Below are 18,714 nucleotides of genomic sequence, written 5' to 3' on the forward strand. Positions count from 1 at the left end.
TTCCAGCTTTTCTTGAGAGTGGTTTATTTGGAGGAACTCTGCTGAAGGAGCTTCGTTGTGAGAAGTTCATGTTTAGATACCTGTCTGTTTTTTGAAGTAATACATGTACATCTTGACTTACTCTCTTTGAATCCATAGAATCTCTTTAAAGGGCTGGCAGTAGGGATGCCTGGGTGGCTTAGCAGTTGGGCATCTGCCTTCACTCAGGGCGTGATCCTGAGGTCTTGGGATCGAGTCCCACATCTCCCTCTGCCTATGTCTCCACCTCTCTCTCTGTGTGTCTCTCATGAATAAATAAAATCTTTATTTAAAAAAAAAAAGTCTGGCAGTATATAGAAAATACCTCTTTATTTATTATTTTTAAAGTAGACTCCACACCCAGCTCCACTCATAACCCTGATATCAAGACCTGAGCTGGGATTAAGAGTTGGATGCTTGACTGACTGAGCCACCCAGGTGCCGCAGAAAAACATTCTTTTTCAGACTCATTTTAATTTCAGTTCAGAATAAAATAAAGGATATCTATCTATTTCATAGCTATTAGTGTTTCTGGCAGATAGCTAGTTGATGAAGGAGATTGGGTTGTATAACATCCCCTCTACAAACTTACGCTTCCTCTGCAGCTTCCTCTTCCAACTCCCTCCCTGCCCCCTGTTTTCCCAATAAGCATCGATTCAAATTCTGGCTTTGCCACTTAATAACTGAGGTGACTAATCTATAAGCTATCAGAGTTCAATTTTCTAGTGAATCAAATGGAGATTGTGTCAATCTCAAAGACATCATTGTGAGAATTATAACACAATGTAAAACCCCTCATGCCAGACAGAGTAGACATTCAGTATATATCACTTCCCTTTCAGCTTGAAAGAGAACAGATTCTCCCAGCTTTGGACATTGGAAATACATGTTCTATTCATTTACTATGCATTAATTCTTTAAAATTTTTTAAAATTCTTTTTTAATTGAAGTATAATTAGCATACAGTGTTATATTAGCTTCACATTATGCATTAATTCTTATGGACTGCTTTGTGAAATGCTGACTAAACCATTACTGGAGGCATTTATGAGGGATAGTTGTCAGGGATATTGTAGAGGTCTGGATCAGGTGACCTGTGAACACCCCCTCCAACTTGGTGGGTGTCAACTAGCCTTTTTATTACATATAATTAATTTTGACAATCATTTCATTTCAGATACTCTGTTATAAAGTCATTATCTTCCTGTCTTTTTAGCCCCTGGTTTTTAGAGAAAGCAGAATCTGACTGCTAAGCCAATATTCATTTTCTATTTGGTCATATATATCTTTGTGTATCTGTTTCTCCTTTGAAGGGAGGACTTCTGTATTCTTAATGAAGGAAACTGTAAGCTGATTTCTTCATTAGATTTTCTGTAGTGTTTAACTCTGTAGATTCATTTGATACTTTACATCTTCACCTTGTGTTGCCATATATTTTAGTGGCACAGATAAGACAAGCACTCTAAAATTAGGGCAGATTTATGAATTGTGTTTCTTAGAATTGTGTGGAATAAAGGCGGGATGTATGTAATGTCCTTAGCTTTGTGCTTGGAACATGTGAGTGCTCAGAGAATGCTAGCTGTGAACTGTGGTTGTACTTGTGTTCTTCATCTTCCAGATTTAAAATCTTTAAGGGATGATGCAATATATATACTTCATGTACCATGGGCTCAACGTTTTACTCATTTGCTCATTTTACTTAATGATAGATTTTTCATTTTAATCATAGTTTTTAATGTTTTCTCTTATGTCTTGCAGTGATGAAACTAGAGGATCTGTTTGTAGGTGCTTCCGGTCAGTATTTGGCTATTCAATTCCATCTGGAGTGTGCATATATATTTTTATATTATTATGAATATACAAAAGCAAAAGATCAGTTCAACATTGCTAAAGACATTAGCAAGTTACAAATTGATTTGACAGGTAAGATTTGTTGTTTTTGTGGATGATTGGTTTATTTTTATGATAAAACTCATATAGCTATTGGCAGTTTGGCTATATTGTTTGGTTGTATTTCTTTTTCTATTTGCTTTATAAAAATTGGTTTTAAAGACTTTCTTTTAAAAATTCATAGTTTTAGAACAAGTCTGAAATGAAATATTTTCTTTATTCCTGGAAATTCCCCTTTATTTTCTAATGTGGTTGGCTACATGTTAGTTTTATATATATATATAGTTATATACACACATACAGCAGGCACCCTACTTTTTTTTTTTTTTAAGTAAGTTCTGTGCCCATGTTGGGACTTGAACTTAAAACCCTGATATCAAGAGTCGCATCCTCTACCTACTGAGCCAGCCAGGTGCCCCCACAAATGAACTTTTGGCCATTTCTTTGTGGATGTGGGTTTCCTAAAGTGCCTCCTGACTTCTATATTTGGTGTCAGCTCTTTACGTTGCCCTTTCTTGTAAATACCTATGGCCTTCATCTGCTTTTTTTTTTTGTGTTAAGAACAGAAATTTTTTTTTGTCTTAACAGAAATTTTTGACTGTTTTAGATTCAGTGCTTTAGAACACTGGCATATAGTTGGCACTCAGATATTTGTTGAATGAACAAATAAGTTATAGAATTTCTCCAAAAACCTCAGTATTTCTTCTGAATACAAAATAAGAAGCATTGGTTGCTTTTTATGTCTTGCTCTATTCCTGAGGTTTTACAATATAATTGGCATTCAGTATCCATCGCCATTTTAACGAAAGTCCAGCATGATCAGTTCCAGCACACCACTTAGACCTCTTAAACTTGAGCTCAGCATTCCAGGCTGTGACTGACTACCCATCTGTGAAGGTTGAAGTGATCACACCTCTTTGTCCTTCCTGGACTTGGTCTAGATTATCTCTAAGGTCCATTCTTAACCCTAAATTCTGTGCTTCTTACTTAAGCTGGTCTTGTCAATAAAATCTTTCAACTATATTATGAGTTAAATATAACTTTGTGGCCTGATCTGGGATCTTAGCCATCTTATATTACATTGTTTGAATGGGGAAAATTATTAAATATCCAGCTTAGAACTTTTGGAACAATGGTCATATGTAAGTTGGAGTCTCATCTGTATTTGAAAATATAGTTCTATATAATATAACTTGTGAGGTTAGCTTCAGAGACTGTTTTTAAATCTTCTGGCCCTTAGGGAATCTTTTTGGGCTCTTTAAAAACTAATGGCACAGTACTCTGTATAGTCAGCTTTAACCACTGGTGTATTTACTAGCTAGTTCTTCATATTTTTTTTAAGTTAAGAGCAAGGAACTTAAAAATACAAATGTGATACTCACAAATATAAAATGAAAATCCGATTATTATTTTTTTCCCCTCAACTGTAGCCCTTCTATTAAAAAGTGAGCTGTGTTTGACCATCTCAGTAGCTGTTTTTGTGTAACATGTTTAAAAGGTCGAGGTATAATTTAGAGCCAGACGCGATGCAGGATAAAATCCAGACTTCTTAGGCTGGTCTTTACAATCAAGGGTCTTTGTAATCTGACACTTGCCAGAGAGTGGATATTAGGACTGTTGCTTCTATTAAAGCTATTCTGTAACAAGTTATTTCAGATACAAAATGGAAAAAATGGTGGTGTTAAATGAAGCCAGATAGAATAATAGAAAGACTGTGGGATTTAGAACCTGGAGACCATGGCTCTAATACTGAGAATCCCAGAGATCTGAAGCAAATGACTATACCTCAGAAAGTCTGGTTTTTCATCTGTTAAATGAGGATGATGATATTTCTACTTCTACCTCTGACACTTTTCTGAGGAAGGAGGTAGTTTGATGCAAAAGTGAATATGTGTAATCTAGTGGCATAAATCTTGGGTTTCAGTTCTGGCCCATAGCTTATTGGCTTTATAATTTTATTTTTATTTTTTATTTTATACCCTGGCTTTATAATTTTATAAGTTTTAAGATCATCACTGAGCCTCAGGTTTTTTGTGTCTTTTTTTTTTAATGTGAAGTGGAGAAAATACCTTACTGACTTCAAAGCACTCTGAAAATACTACTTTTCATGACTGTATGATAGATCTGATTGACAAATCAATAGATACAATTTAATATATATATATATATATATATATATATATTTTTTTTTTTTTTTTAGGTGCTTTGGGGAAAAGGACACGGTTCCAAGAAAATTATGTGGCACAACTTATTCTGGATGTAAGACGGGAAGGGGATGCCTTTTCACATTGTGAATTCAGTCCAGCACCCACCCCTCAGGAACATTTAACCAAGGTGAGTAGGATCCTAAATTATTTAAATTAACATCCAGGGCAGCCCGGGTGGCTCAGTTTAGGTTTAGCACTGCCTTTGGCCCGGGGCATTATCTTGGAGACTCCCAAAGGAGTCCTTCGGGCTCTCTGCATGGAGCCTGCTTCTCCCTCTGCTTATGTCTCTGCCTCTCTCTCTCTCTCTCTCTCTCTCATGAATAAATAAATAAAATCTTAAAAAATAAAATAAAATAAATTAACATCCAAATCTAGCAGTTTTAGTAGGTGACTTTTTTAGAAATATGGAGTAGGAAGAGGCTTTATTTTGAATGGAAGGGTAAGAGGCTTCATTTTGTCCTTTCTTGAGTTTTTTTCAGGGTGGCTGGGGGTTTTAGAAAACAGACAAACCTGTGTTTAAACCTTTTTTACCCTTAAATAGAGATAAAATGTTATTTTTCTCTTAGACTTCAGTAATATGAATTAGTAATACAGTTAGTTGTATTACTCTCCTTAAAAAAATTTCAGAAGACAGACTGGGTAGGGGCTAATTTTTCTAGCTGCTTTTTGTTGCTTTTTGTGGATATTTTGAATACTAAGAGACTTGAAATTTCTTAGACTTCTTCAAAAATATGTGAACAAATGATAAGAATTCCTTTTTACCAGTGTTCTGATCCTTTGTTACTGTCATTCATTATTGGATTGGTTGCTACCTTAGTTAAGTTTTCCTTGACTTGGCTAATGCAATCTCCTTTAAAAAAAAAGATTTCATTTTTAAGTAATTTCTTTTTTTAAATTTTTTTTTAAAGATTTTATTTATTTATTCATGAGAGACAGAGAGAGAGAGAGGCAGAGACACAGGCAGAGGGAGAAGCAGGCTCCAAACAGGGAGCCTGATGTGGGACTCGATCCTGGGTCTGTAGGATCAGGCCCTGGACTGAAGGTGGCGCTAAACCGCTGAGCCACCCGGGCTGCCCCATTTTTAAGTAATTTCTGTACCCAATGTGGGGCTCAAACTTATAAACCTGAGATCAAGAATCACATGCTCTACCAACTGAGCCAGCGGGTGCCCCATGCATTCTCTTCTCGCAGCTTACATTTATGGATCTTCGTCAGTTTATATACTTAGATGCCTTCCTATCTGCTTCCATAGAGTCTATTAGCATTTATATGGTCTTATCCCGGAAATCCCAAGCCAACATTTTTTATTGTCCTTTGCCTGATGTTACTCTCCTTGAAGCCCTACTTTCCATTCCAGAGCCTATAAACAGATTTATCTTGGGTACAGTGAATACTACAATTCTATTCTATACTGAAGATAGTGCCAAGAATAGGGGCTAGGGATAGAAAGAAAGAGTGGCAGTGGTCAGGAGTCTCTTCCTTGGGAAGGCCTCTGATGAGGTATTACACACCTGCTGGGCTGGTTCCAAGCACTCCTTTGTTTGCTTTTGAGATAATTAAGGGAGGAACAGCTATTGTTTTTTTTTTTTTTTTTTTTTTTTTTTTTTTTTTTTTAAGATTTTATTTATTTATTCATGATAGACATAGAGAGAGAGAGAGGCAGAAACACAGGCAGAGGGAGAAGCAGGCTCCATGCCAGGAGCCTGACTTGGGACTCGATCCCAGGACTCCAGGATCGCGCCCTGGGCCAAAAGCAGGCGCCAAACCGCTCAGCCACCCGCTGAGCTATTGGTTCTAAGAGAAGAAGGAAGGGAGGAGGAAAGGCAGGGAGCAAGGAGCAAGGGAGAGGGAGGGAGGGTGGGAGAGAGGGAGAGAGAAACTCTACACAGGGTGCTGTCTATACTTCCTGATATCGGTGAAGCCACAGTGAAGCAAGGTTCATACTGCTTTGTTGATGTTGATCAGGGAAGACGTTACTGTTACCTGTTTCAAACCTCCCTTCTTCCCTCCTTCCGTGTATGGAGTCTCCTCTTTAAGCCCCTTTCCTTTCCTTTCCTTTCCTTTCCTTTCCTTTCCTGTCCTGTCCTGTCCTGTCCTGTCCTGTCCTGTCTTTTGATGTAACCCAAGTCCATTGCTAAGTCTTAGATTAACTGCCATAAACCTGATTTTTAGGCCATAGCATAGGGTCAGTGAAAAGACACTCCGTTCTGTAGTCCACACATTTAATTCAGTAATCCATTGTTTATTGCTTTTTTTATATGGAGTTCTTTTATTGAAAATTATCTCCTGGAATGATAAATAGGATATGAGTACTATTAGGAATGTAAAAAAATGATGTACAATTTAACATAGAATTTATTGAATCTTTCATATTTGAAGTAAAATACATTCAGGTAATCTTATTTTCATTAATTACTACTTAAAGGTATAATATACAAATTATGTGATGTAAGTATTGATTAGATAGAAACAGCTTTATACTTAGGGCAGAAGACAGAATTGCTTATTAGTTATACATCCTATTTCCTTATATTATAGGCACTATTACATTAGAAAATACACTGTGTTTTAAAAAATTTTTATTTATTTATTAGAGTGAGAGAGTGGCAGAGGAAGAGGGAGAAGCAGGCTCCCCACTGAGCAGGGAACCTGATGTGGGGCTTGATCCCAGGACCCTGAGATGATGACCTGAGCTGAAGCAGATGCTTAACTGAGTCACCCAGGCACCCCTAAAGTACACTATTTTATTTTATTTTATTTTATTTTATTTTATTTTATTTTATTTTATTTTATTTTATTTTATTTTATTTTATTTTATTTTATACTTTATTTTATTTTATTTTATTTTATTATTTATTTTAAAGATTTTATTTATTTATTCATTCATGAGAGACAGAGAGAGAGAGGCAGAGACACAGGCAGAGGGAGAAGCAGGCTCCATGCCGGGAGCCTGACGTGGGACTCGATCCCCAAACTGGGGTCACGCCCTGGGCCGAAGGCAGGCACTCAACTGCTGAGCCACCCAGGGATCCCTACACTGTCTTTTTAGTAACCAAGTTTTGTGGGGGAGAAAAGGGAACACTATTTTATCAATTTTAGTTATAACAAAATATATCCTGATTAGAAATGTTACAGTGTGAAAATGTCTATCTTATCTTAAATCTGGGACTTGAAGAACAGCTAGGGGGCTCCTGGGTAGCTCAGTCAGTTAAGCGTCTGCCTTCGACTCAGGTCATGATCTCAGGATCCTGGGATTGACCCCTGCATCAGTCTCTCTGCTCAACATGGAGCCTGCTTCTGTCTCCCTCTGCCCCTCCCCCTGCTTTTATTCACTCTCTCTCTGTCAAATAAATAAAATCTTAAAAAAAGAACAGATAAGTAGGTACTGCCCCAGATGCATTTTAATTTCAAAACAGTGGAATAGGAATGTAGAGCATTTTGAATGAAGATCAAAGCTATTTTGATTAATTGTTTGTGTCTAGCAAAAAAGTAATGCCATGTTGCCAAAACTGCCATATCTCAGGTCTTTGGTGGTGGAGGGGAAGGAGCCCTGGGGTGGCAGGAGACTTGGGTCCCTGTCCTATTCTTGTTGTCTAGCCTAGGGTGAGAATCTGGGACAGTTATGATATTCTTCATTTCCTCTTTTGTTTTTCCCATACTTCATTTCTTCATACTTTGTTGAAGGATCAGATTAGATTTATAAAGATCTCGTATGGATGTGTTATTAAACATTGTGTATTGTGGCATCTGGCTGGGTCAGTCAGTAGAGCATGTGTGACTCTTGATCTCAGGGTTGTAAGTTTGCATTCCATTTTGGGTGTGCAGATTACTTAAAAATAAAATCTTTAGGGGTGCCTGAGTGGCTCAGTTAAATGTCCAACTCTTGGTTTTGGTTCAGGTCATGGTCTCAGGGTCGTGAGATCAAGCACTATGTCTGGTTCAGCAGGGAGTCGGCTTGAAGATTCTCTCCCTCTGCCCCTCCCCTCCACTCTCTCTCTCTAAAATAAATCTTAAAAAAGAAGTCTTAAAAAAACCCCTCAAAAAACAAGCAACAGAGAACATTGTGTATTAATAGGTAGATTGATACAACTGTTAGGATGTAAAAAGATGAAAATTTTGGGATACTGTAGAGCTATATAATAGTCCAATATGGTAGTCCTCAACCACATGTAATTTTTGATCAACAGAAAGTTGATTGGTCCAATTTGAGATGTGCTGAACGGTAAAGACATATCAGGTTTCATAGACTGTGTATGGAAAAAATAATATATAATATCTAATTAATAATTTTCTATTGACAGATATATAAGCATAGTATTTTTGATGTATTAGGTTAAGTCATTTTTAAAATTTTACTTTTTTACTTTTTTTTTTTTAAGATTTTATTTATTTGAGAGAGAGAGAGAGTAGAGGAAAGAGCAGAGGGAGAAGTAGACTCCCTGCTGAGCAGGGAGCCCGATATGGGATCATGACCTGAACTGAAGGTAGACACTTAACTGACTGAGCTACCCAGGTGCCCCATTTACTTTCTTTTTAAGTGTGGCTATTAGAAGATTTTAAATTATATATGTAGATCTGTTTTTTAAATTATGAAAGGCCTATGTTGAAAATGATGGCCACCAGGGTGTGCTATGTACCTGCCAGCTCTGCCTTTGAAGGGTGCCCATTCAGGGAGGGAGAGCCACTTTTTCAATGGATTCTGAAAGGTTCTGTGTTCTTCCAGTCAGCCGTTTGTTGCGGTTGCTGTGCTCCTTTTCTTTTCTTTCTTTCTTTTCTTTTCTTTTCTTTTCTTTTCTTTTCTTTTCTTTTCTTTTCTTTTCTTTTCTTTTCTTTTTTTTTTCTTCTTTTTTTCTTTTCTTGCTCTACTCTTTTCTTAAAACACTGTAGATAGAGCTAGGCCTACAGTTAGAGTGAATTTGAGGATGGACAAGGAAAGCTGTTCCTCTGGGCTGTGTTCTGGACAGATTTACTGCTTACTAGTTAAAAGGTTACCAGTTAAGAAGTGACCTTTAAGGCATGGACAGTTTTCAGCCTTCTAGTCCATTTAGTTTTAGCTGCTTTTATTGAATTAGAAAAAAACTTAAAGTTGTACCTATTTTATTTTAAATGTACGGTTTGAATCTTGAAAAATAGACCCATGAAATGACCACCATACTAAAAATACAGAATCATTTCCATTACACCAAAAAGTCATTGACACTCCTTCACAGTCAGTCACTTTCCCTCCCTCTGATCTGCTTTCTGTCACAGAATAGAGCTGCTTTTTCTAGAATTTCAAATAAATGGAATCATACAGTATGACTCTTTTGTGTCTGGTTTCTTTCACTTGGCATAATGTGTTTTTAAGTTATAGCAGTTCTTTTTTTTCCAGTTTTATTGAGAAATACTTGGCGTATATCACTGTATAAGTTTAAGGCATATAGCATAATGGTTTGATTTGCATATATTGTAAAGTTTACCACAGTAGGTTCAGCTAACATCCATCTTCTCGTATAGATAAAAAATAAACAGAAAAGGAAAATTTTTTTTCTTGTAGTGAGAACTCTTAGGATGTACTCTCTTAACAACTTTCTTGTCTATCTCACAGCAGTACTGGCTGTAGTCCTTGTGTCGTACATCACATCCCCAGTGCTTATTTGTCTTGTAACTGGAGGTTCGTACTTTGTGACCAGCTTCCTCCAGTCCTCCCTCCCCTCACCCTCTGCCCCTGGTAACCACAGTCTGATCTCTTTTTCTACGAGTTTGATTTTTTGTTTTGTTTTGTTTTTAGATTCCACATACAAGTGAGATTATACACTGTCTCTCTCTGACTTATTTCAGTTAGCATAATACCTTCAAGGTCCATTCAAGTTGTCACCAATGGTAGGATTTCCTTATTTGTTTGGGTTTTTTTTTTTTAATGATCGAGTAATATTCCAATATATGTACCACATCTTTTTTTTTTTTTTATGTACCACATCTTAATCCATTCATCCATGCATGCACACTTAGGTCTATTTGCACAGTGTGTTTATTCATCTACCTGTTGGTGGATAGTTGAGCTCTTTCTAATTTTTGGCTATTATGAATAAAGCTGCTTGAAACATTTGTGTGTCTTTGTGTGAACATGTTTTTAATTCTCTTGGGTAAATACCTAGGATTAGAATGGCTGAATTGTGTAGTGAGTGTGTTCTTTTTTTTTTTCCTTAGAGCGAGCATGTGCATGTTGTAGAGGAGGGGCAGAGAGGAGGGAGACAGAATCTTAAGCAGGCTCATGCTTAGCATAGAGCCCCATGTGGGGCTCGATCTCATGACCTTGGTATCATGACCTGAGCTGAAATAGAGAGTCAGCCTCTCAACTGACTGAGTCATGCAGGCACCCTAGTGTATTCTTAACTTGATGAGAAACTGCCAAACTGTTTTCCAAAGTGGTTGTGCTATTTTATGTTCCAATCATCAGTGAATGAGTGCCAGTTGCAAATGCTTGGTATTGTCATTCTTCTTAATTTTTGCTATTTTCATGTGTTAGGGGAGTGTGTAGGGATATCTCATTGTGGTTTTACTATTTTTTTTGACAGTTCATTTTTTTCAAAATCAACTTTTTTTAAAGTTTATTTGAGTGTGAGCTAGAGTGAGCCAGGGGTGGGGCAGAGAGAGTGGGAGAAGAAAAGAATCTCAAGCAGAGGCTTTGCTGAGTGTGGAGCCTGATGTGGGACACAATCTCATGACCCTGAACTCATGACCTGAGCTGAAATCAAGATTTTGACACTTAACTGACTGAGCCACCCAGGTGCCCCACATCAATTTTTATTTTTTATTTTTATTTTTTAATTATTTATTTTTTAAAAAGATTTATTTATTTATTTATTCATGATAGACACAGAGATTGAGAGAGAGGCAGAGACACAGGAGGAGGGAGAAGCGGGCTCCACGCCGGGAGCTCCACATCAGTTTTTAAAAAAGATTTATTTATTTTTTGAGAGAGAGAGCATGAACATGGGGAAGGGCAGAGGGAGAAAGAGAATCTCAAGCAGGATCTGCACTAAGCATGGAGCCCATCGCAGGGTTCTATCCTGTGACCCCAAGATCACGACCTGAGCTGAAGTCAAGAGTCGGATGCTAATTGACTAAGCCACCCAGGTGCCCCTAAAAATAATTTTTTTAAAAATAGAACTTACATACAGAAAAATTGACCCATTTTAATTGGTAAGGTTAAACCCATTCAGTTTGATGACATTTGACAAATGCATTTCTGCAACCATTAGTCAATGTATGTTTCATTACCCTAGAAAGTTCCGTCATGCCCATTTGCAGTTAATCTCTCACTGTGCTGGCCCTAAACAATTGTGGATCTGCTTTCTGTGACTATAGATAGTTTGCCTTTTCCAGAATTTTCTATGTACTTTTTTATATCTGGCCTCTTGTTTAGCATGATGTTTTTGAGATAAACCTATATAGTTACATGTGCCAATAGTTCCTTTTTTATTACTAATTAGAATTCCATTGGATGGATATAGTATAATTTTTATTTTTTCTTTTATTTATTTTTTAAAGATTTTATGTATTTATTCATGTGAGACACCAAGAGAGAGGCAAGGACACAGGCAGAGGGAGAAGCAGGCTCCTCATGAGGAGCCCAATGTGGGACCTAATCCCAGGATCCTGGGATCATGCCCTGAGCCAAAGGCAGATGCTCAACTACTGAGCCACGGAGACATCCTAACTTTTCTTTTATTTGTTTATTGATAACAAATATGAAATTTTTGAATTATTTGAGTTGTTTCTGTTTTTGGGCTATAAGAGATAAAATTGTATGAACATTTATATATATATGTCTTTTGTGGACGTGTTTTCATTTCTCATGGTAACCACTTAGAGTGGAATTGATAGCTCCTTTATAGTAAATGTATGTTTATTATAGGAAATTGGCAGGGCGCCTGGGTGGCTCAGTCAGTTAAGCATCTGCCTTTGGCTCTGGTCTTGATCCCGGAGTCCTGAGATTGAGCCTCATATTGGGCTGTCTGCTCAACGGGAGCCTGCTTCTCCCTTTCCCTCTGCCTGCTGCTCTTGCTTGCTTGCTTGCGTGCTCTCTCTTTCTCTCTGTTAAATAAATAAATAAAATTAAAAAAAGAAATTGGCAAAATATTTTCTGTGGTACACCATTTTAAATTAGTATCAGCAGTGTGTAAAAGTTCTAATTTTAGATCCTTGTCAACATTTAGTATTGTCAGTCTTTTAATTAGTATTTCCTATTGACTGTTGTTGTCAAGGATCTTTTTGCGTGCTTATTGGGCATTTATATATCTTTTAATGAAGTGTCTGTACAAATCTATTGTCTACTTTTATATTGGGTTTTTTATCTTCTTACTGAGTTGTAAGAGTTCTCCATATTGTGAATACAAGTCCCTTTTCATATATTTGTTTTATGAATATATTCTCTGAGTCTGTAGCTTGGCTTTTCATTTTCTTAACGATATTTTCAAAGAACAGAACTTTTAAATTTGATGAAGTTTAACTTAGGAAAGTTTTTTCTCTGATGGTTCAGGTTTTTTTGTGTCCTAATTAAGAACCACCTATCTAGCCCAGAGTTGCAAAGCTTTTCTCCTGTGATTTCCTCTAGAAGGTTTTTTTAGGGTCAGCTTCTACGTTAAGGTCTGTGATCAATTTTGACTTAATTTTTGTGTGTGGTATGAGATAAGGGTGAAGGGGCATTTTTTCCCAAATGGCTGTGCAGTTGTCACCATCATTTATTGAAAAGACTTTGCTTTGTTGAAAATCAATTGGCTGTATGTAGGTCTAAAATTCTGGACTCTATATTCCACTCCATTCATCTGTAAGTCTGTCTTCACACTAGTACCACACTGTGTTGGCTTTGTAGTATTTCTTGAAATCAGATACTCTATCAAGTCCCCTAAATCCTCAGATTTTATTCTTTTTCAGATTGTTTTGGCTCTTCTAGATCCTGTTGAGAAACAGAATTGGGAGTTGATATTTTATTGTATTGTTTTTGATTTAATATTTTTTTAAAGATTTTATTTATTTTAGAGAGAAAGAGAGTGAGAGAGCATGAATGGGGAGGAAGAGAGGGAGAAGCAGGCTCCCTGCTGAGCATGGAGCCCAATGTGGGGCTCAATCCCAAGACCCTGGGATCGTGACCTGAGCCAAAGATAGACACTTAACTGATTGAGTCATCCAGATGCCCCAAGAGTTGATATTTTGATTAGAATATAGAGTAGAAAGATATGATTTTAAATCCTGATGCATCAGTAGAGGGGCTTGGGCTCCATTTCTACATAGTAAATTATCCCCAAATATGTGTTTCACAAGAAATAGCCTGTTGACCATATGTAGACGTTGTAGAATTTTTAAACAAAAAGATGAATTATCTCTCCTTAGTAATCAGTTGCATACAGTGTGTTGAATGAATCAAATTTAAATTTTGGTCTAAATATTTTCTTTTGCGTTTCACCAGAATCTTGAGCTCAATGATGATACAGTTCTAAATGAGATAAAATTAGCAGATTGTGAACAGTTTCAGATGCCTGATCTGCGTGCTGAAGAGCTTGCTGTTATCCTTGGAATCTGGTAAGTCAATTACTTATTTAGTTACTTTGAACACTGCGTATTGGTTCTTATGTGTTGAGGAAAACTTTATTCCAGGAGGCACACCGAGTTCTGGATGAATAGGGAATCTTATAATGCTTACGAGCATCAAGAATAGTGGGGCAATCAATTTTCACTAAACTACCAGTGCTCTCTACTGGGCAACCAAGTCAAGGGTTAGAGATTAGGAATTTCAGGAATCACCTTTGAGTTAGTATACTTCTCTTTTCTTCATAAGCAAGATTTCTTTGGTTAGCTTTAGCTAGGAGTAAACTTATAATAAAGTATTTAGGAGAGTTGAGAATGATTATTTTGACCTTTGAGGTTATTTACAATCCAAAGGATAGAATTATTTCTTAATACTATTGAATCTTATGTGTGGTGGAAATAGTTTTTCCTTTTATTTTTATTTTCTATTTTGAAATAATTTCAAAATTCACTTTTCAAAAAAAGTGGCAAGGGGAAGGCATTGTAGAGAACTTTGGAGAATAATTTTCTAACAGGACACTGTATCATCCCTGAATACTTACTTCAGTGCATGCTTCCAACAAACTAGGGTATTTTTTTTATAATAGCCACAATATGGCTATCAAAATGAGGAAATAAATATTCATACTTTATTGTCACTTAATACTCAGATCCCATTCAAATTTTCCAGTTGTCCCAATAATCTCCTTTGTAGCACAGGACCCACTGTAAAATACATGTGTTTCTTTTAATTGTCCTGTCTCTCCAGTTTCCATCATGCCGGAATAGCTTGACTTTCATAGTCTTGACATTTTTGAAATGTATAAGCCAGTTACTTTGTAGACTTTCCCCACTGAATTTGACCTATTTAAAAAAATTACAGTTAGTTTGCATTATGCATCTTTAGCAGGGATATCAGAGAAGGGAAGTTTTGTGGTTCTTCTTGCATCCTAGCAGTAGGACACAATTTTGATTTGTCCGTTTGTCCCACTGCTGACTTTAACTTTGATCACGATTGAAGCAACATTTGCCAGACGTCTCCATTTTTTTTTTTTAAGACATCTCCATTTTTATAGAGTTTTTCTTTTTCACCTTTGTAATTAACATTTTATGGGAAGATGCTTTGAGACTATATCAGTGTCTCACCTCTCTGGAGAATGTTCAAAATGGAGTACTTCACAAAGTTGCAATATTTAGAACAGTCAAATTAGTAATAGATAAGAAAGGAGGGATTTGTTTAAAAAAATTGTTATATAACTCAGTAGAGCTTATCCTTTTGTCTCCACCTCATAGCATTATACCTCTTTTTCACACTTCATTTACACAAAAGTTGAATATAGTCCTCCAGTCTTCTTGTTTGGGTAAAAGGGATCACACACATAGAGCTCTGTTTCTAAGCCCAGATCTCTTGTTCTATCATATTATTTGATTCTAGTGACAGATTCTTTGCATACTAATGAAAAATTGTCTAATTCGTAGTGATGCTTAGTATATAATTAATATAAATAGCAACCATTTGTGAGCAGTTCCATGTGCTAGGAATTGCACCATGCACTTCTCACATCATCTCTCATTAATGTTCTAGCAACTTTAAAGTTGCTTTCTCCGTTTTTCAGATAGGAAATTGGGGTTCAACTGGCTGAATGACTTGCTGAGAATTATGAGCAGCAATTAGGGATTGAATCCAGGTTTTACTGACCTCAAATTCTGAGTTCTCCTTTATGTAATTTCTTAAAACATCATTTTAGCAAATTCATAATTGACAGTGTATCAGAAAATTAAATCAAACAAAACATACATATTCCCAGGCATTCTGTCAATTGAGCTTTAGGTATGTATAATGAGTTAGACTTTATAGTTGAGAGAGGACTAAAAAATAAAAACAAAAAATTCTTGTTTTCAAATACTGTTTCTTCCCCCAAGTATAATATTGGTTGAATCTTAATATATGGAACAGTTAGAAGTGCTGAGTGGATTTTATAAGCAACTTAAATCTCCCCTGTTTGGTAGAAACAACTTGATTGTTTTCTGAATCTTGGAGCACCTGATGCAGTGTTTATAAATGGGTAGGAAATCAGTGAATTGATGATTTACATGAACTGAGTTACCATGGGAGTTGTAAACAGTGGTTTTGTTATATTGCCTGACCTCTGTCTAATCCCCATGGCCATTTTCCCTGTGGAGAGGTGACTTGGACATTGTAGTAAGCTGTGTTAGATTAGAAAGGAGGGGCAGCCCTGGGTGGCTCAGCGGTTTAGCGCTGCCTCCGGCCCAGGGCCTGATCCTGGACACCCGGGATCGAGTTCCATGTTGGACTCCCTGCATGGAGCCTGCTTCTCCCTCTCTCTCTTTATGTATCTCTCATGAATAAATAAATGAATTTTAAAAGAAACACGATTAGAAAGGAAACAATGAGAAGGTGAATTCTTATAGATGGAAGATTGGTGAAACGATGGGGCTAGAAAAAAAGAGACAAAAAAAACAGACTCTCATATACAGAGAACAAACTGGTGGTTGCCAGAGTGGCGATGGGTAAAATAAAAAAGGAGATTAAGAGTAGACTTATCTTGAGCACTGAGAAATATATAGAATTGCTGAATCATTATATTGTGTACCTGAAACTTATATAACACTGTATGTTATATTATACTTATATTATACTTGAATAAAAAAAAAACACAGTAACCACTATCCTCAATTTTGTATTTGTTATTTTCTTGCCTTTTCAAAAAAATATATTTACTCACGTTTTTGTACTTCTAAGTCAGTTTCATTTTGTTTTTTTCTGAGCCTTATAAAAGTGATATCTTACTATGTGTAGTCTGTGATTTTTTTCTCATTATGTTTTTATGATTCATTCTTTTTTATACGTAGCTATAATTTACTTTGGATTATAGCATCCCATTGGGTGAATATTTCTCAGTTTATCAGTCTTTTTTTGGACATTTGGATTATTTCAAGATTTTTTTTTCCTGTTGTACACAATATTACTATGGATATTTTGTATATGGCTCCTGGTACACCTGTTCAAGAATTTCTCTGGGCTCTATGAAATTATTATTGAGCTAAGATATATGAAGATTTCACTTTACAAGATAGTGATAAATTGTTTAGTAAAATCATCTGATCAAATTATACTTGGATCAGCAGGATCTAAGAATTCCCATTTTCCTGCCTCTTTGACAGCCTCTTAAATTTTGCCTAATGATTACAGTGATATTTTAATTTTTTTGGCATGAGTTTGATAATTAGGAGCTGGTTCCATGTTCATTCTTTTCTTTCTGAGGCTGCCAGATTCGATTTCTTTTTCCTAGTAAAATAAATTATGTTAACATTTAGTATACCAACCACCTTTAGTCAGCATTTAAAAATATTTTTAAAAATTCAAAAAAAAATTTTTTTAAGATTATTTATTTATTTGAGAGAGAGAGTGAGTGAGTACAAGCAGGGGGAGTGACAGAGGGAGAGAGAAGCAGGCTCCCTGCCGAGCAGGGAGCCCGATGTGAGGCTCTATCTCAGGACCCTGGGATTGTGACTCAAGCCCAAGGCAGATGCTTAACCACCTAACCAGCAAGGCACCCTTTGTCAGCATTTTTTGTGTCTCAACATTTTTCAAAGAGATTTTATTTATTGATTTATTTTGTGGGAGGTGGGCAGAGAAAGGGAGAGAGAGAAACCCAAGTGGACTCTCCATTGAGTGCAGAACCCAGTGTGGGACTTGATCTCACAATCCCGAAATCGTGACCTCGGCTGAAACCAAGAGTTGGACGCTTAACCGAATGGTCCATCCAGGTGCCCCTATTTGTCAGCATTTTATTGCTTACTTATTTTATATATATATATATATATATATTTTTTATGATAGGCACACAGTGAGAGAGAGAGAGGGGCAGAGACACAGGCAGAGGGAGAAGCAGGCTCCATGCACCGGGAGCCCGACATGGGGTTTGATCCTGGGGCTCCAGGATCGCGCCCTGGGCCAAAGGCAGGCGCTAAACCGCTGCACCACCCAGGGATCCCACTTACTTATTATATTATTTAGTGTCATACTTATCTTTGGCAAACTAATATCTACATTTGTATATAATGCAATAGTATTAAAATATGTGCCTTGAAATAAAGTTTATGTTGCTTTTTAAAAAATAATATTTCATTAGTTACAACATGCATTTTAGAATTAATTTGCTCTTTTTTTAAAATTTAAAGCACAAATTTCCAAAAGAATAACCCAGTGCATAAGTTAACTGAAGAGGAGCTGCTGGCATTTACATCAGTGAGTAATGTCCTTTCCATTTCATGTTTTTCCTTGTATGTGATATTGCTTCTCATATATTCTTGCCTAAGATTGCTCATGTTGAAACACTGCCATGTAGGGAAATTAAGGAGAAAAGAAAACCTCATCATTTTAATTTCCAAACTGTGTATATCTTGCTGTGGATGTAAACATAAGCATTTTTCTTTGTATTTGCTTGGATTTGAGGGGAGTGGCCAAATATTTCTTGTTCATTGTTTGATCCCAGGGCCCGATAGGTGCTCCATGTCCAATGAACAAATGAAATGATAGAGCAAGAGTCTGAATCCTCACTCCAAGACCACTGTAGTATGAAACTCTTTTGTCTAAAACTGAGGGTGATGCCTGCATATATGGGATGAGAAAGAGGAGTTAGAGAGCAAGGACCAGAAGCAAGAGGGTGAGGGTTATATGGACTGAGAAAGTAGGGCAGTGTCAGGAACATGAAGTGCTCATCAGCATCCCCCACTGCAGCGCTGTCCAGAGACAGGCCGTGGGCACTGATGATCAGGGGTGCATCACTCAGCTCTAGGACAGTTTCGGTGCAGTATTGTACATGTAGTCCCCTCATTATAGGGAATTAAGGAGGGAATGGAGTGTAAGAAAATAAAGTTGATAGATAAAGACTACAGTTGGAGAAGAATGGCAGTGAAAAGGAAAGCTCGAGTAATAAATGAGGATTTGAGATCAAAGAAGGCTTTTCAAGAACAGAAAAGTCACATACCAAAGGGTCAGACATCATCTTCTTAGCTTTATGGA

At 36.7% G+C, this 18,714-nt stretch overlaps 1 protein-coding gene across 2 annotated transcripts in view; it reads left to right on the forward strand.

The window, feature by feature from the left end:
- TTC27 (tetratricopeptide repeat domain 27) overlaps window positions 1-18,714 on the forward strand; it is a 172,784-nt gene that overhangs the window by 25,354 nt on the left and 128,716 nt on the right. For both annotated transcript variants that reach the window (XM_025454220.3, XM_049095466.1), the window contains exons 6-9: window positions 1,777-1,941; window positions 4,109-4,242; window positions 13,567-13,679; window positions 17,871-17,937. In XM_025454220.3, the coding sequence (XP_025310005.3) occupies window positions 1,777-1,941; window positions 4,109-4,242; window positions 13,567-13,679; window positions 17,871-17,937 (479 nt within the window). The remainder of the gene's footprint in view (window positions 1-1,776; window positions 1,942-4,108; window positions 4,243-13,566; window positions 13,680-17,870; window positions 17,938-18,714) is intronic.

This window comes from Canis lupus, chromosome 17 (genome assembly GCF_003254725.2).
Source record: "Canis lupus dingo isolate Sandy chromosome 17, ASM325472v2, whole genome shotgun sequence".
Taxonomy (NCBI): Eukaryota; Metazoa; Chordata; class Mammalia; order Carnivora; family Canidae; genus Canis; species Canis lupus.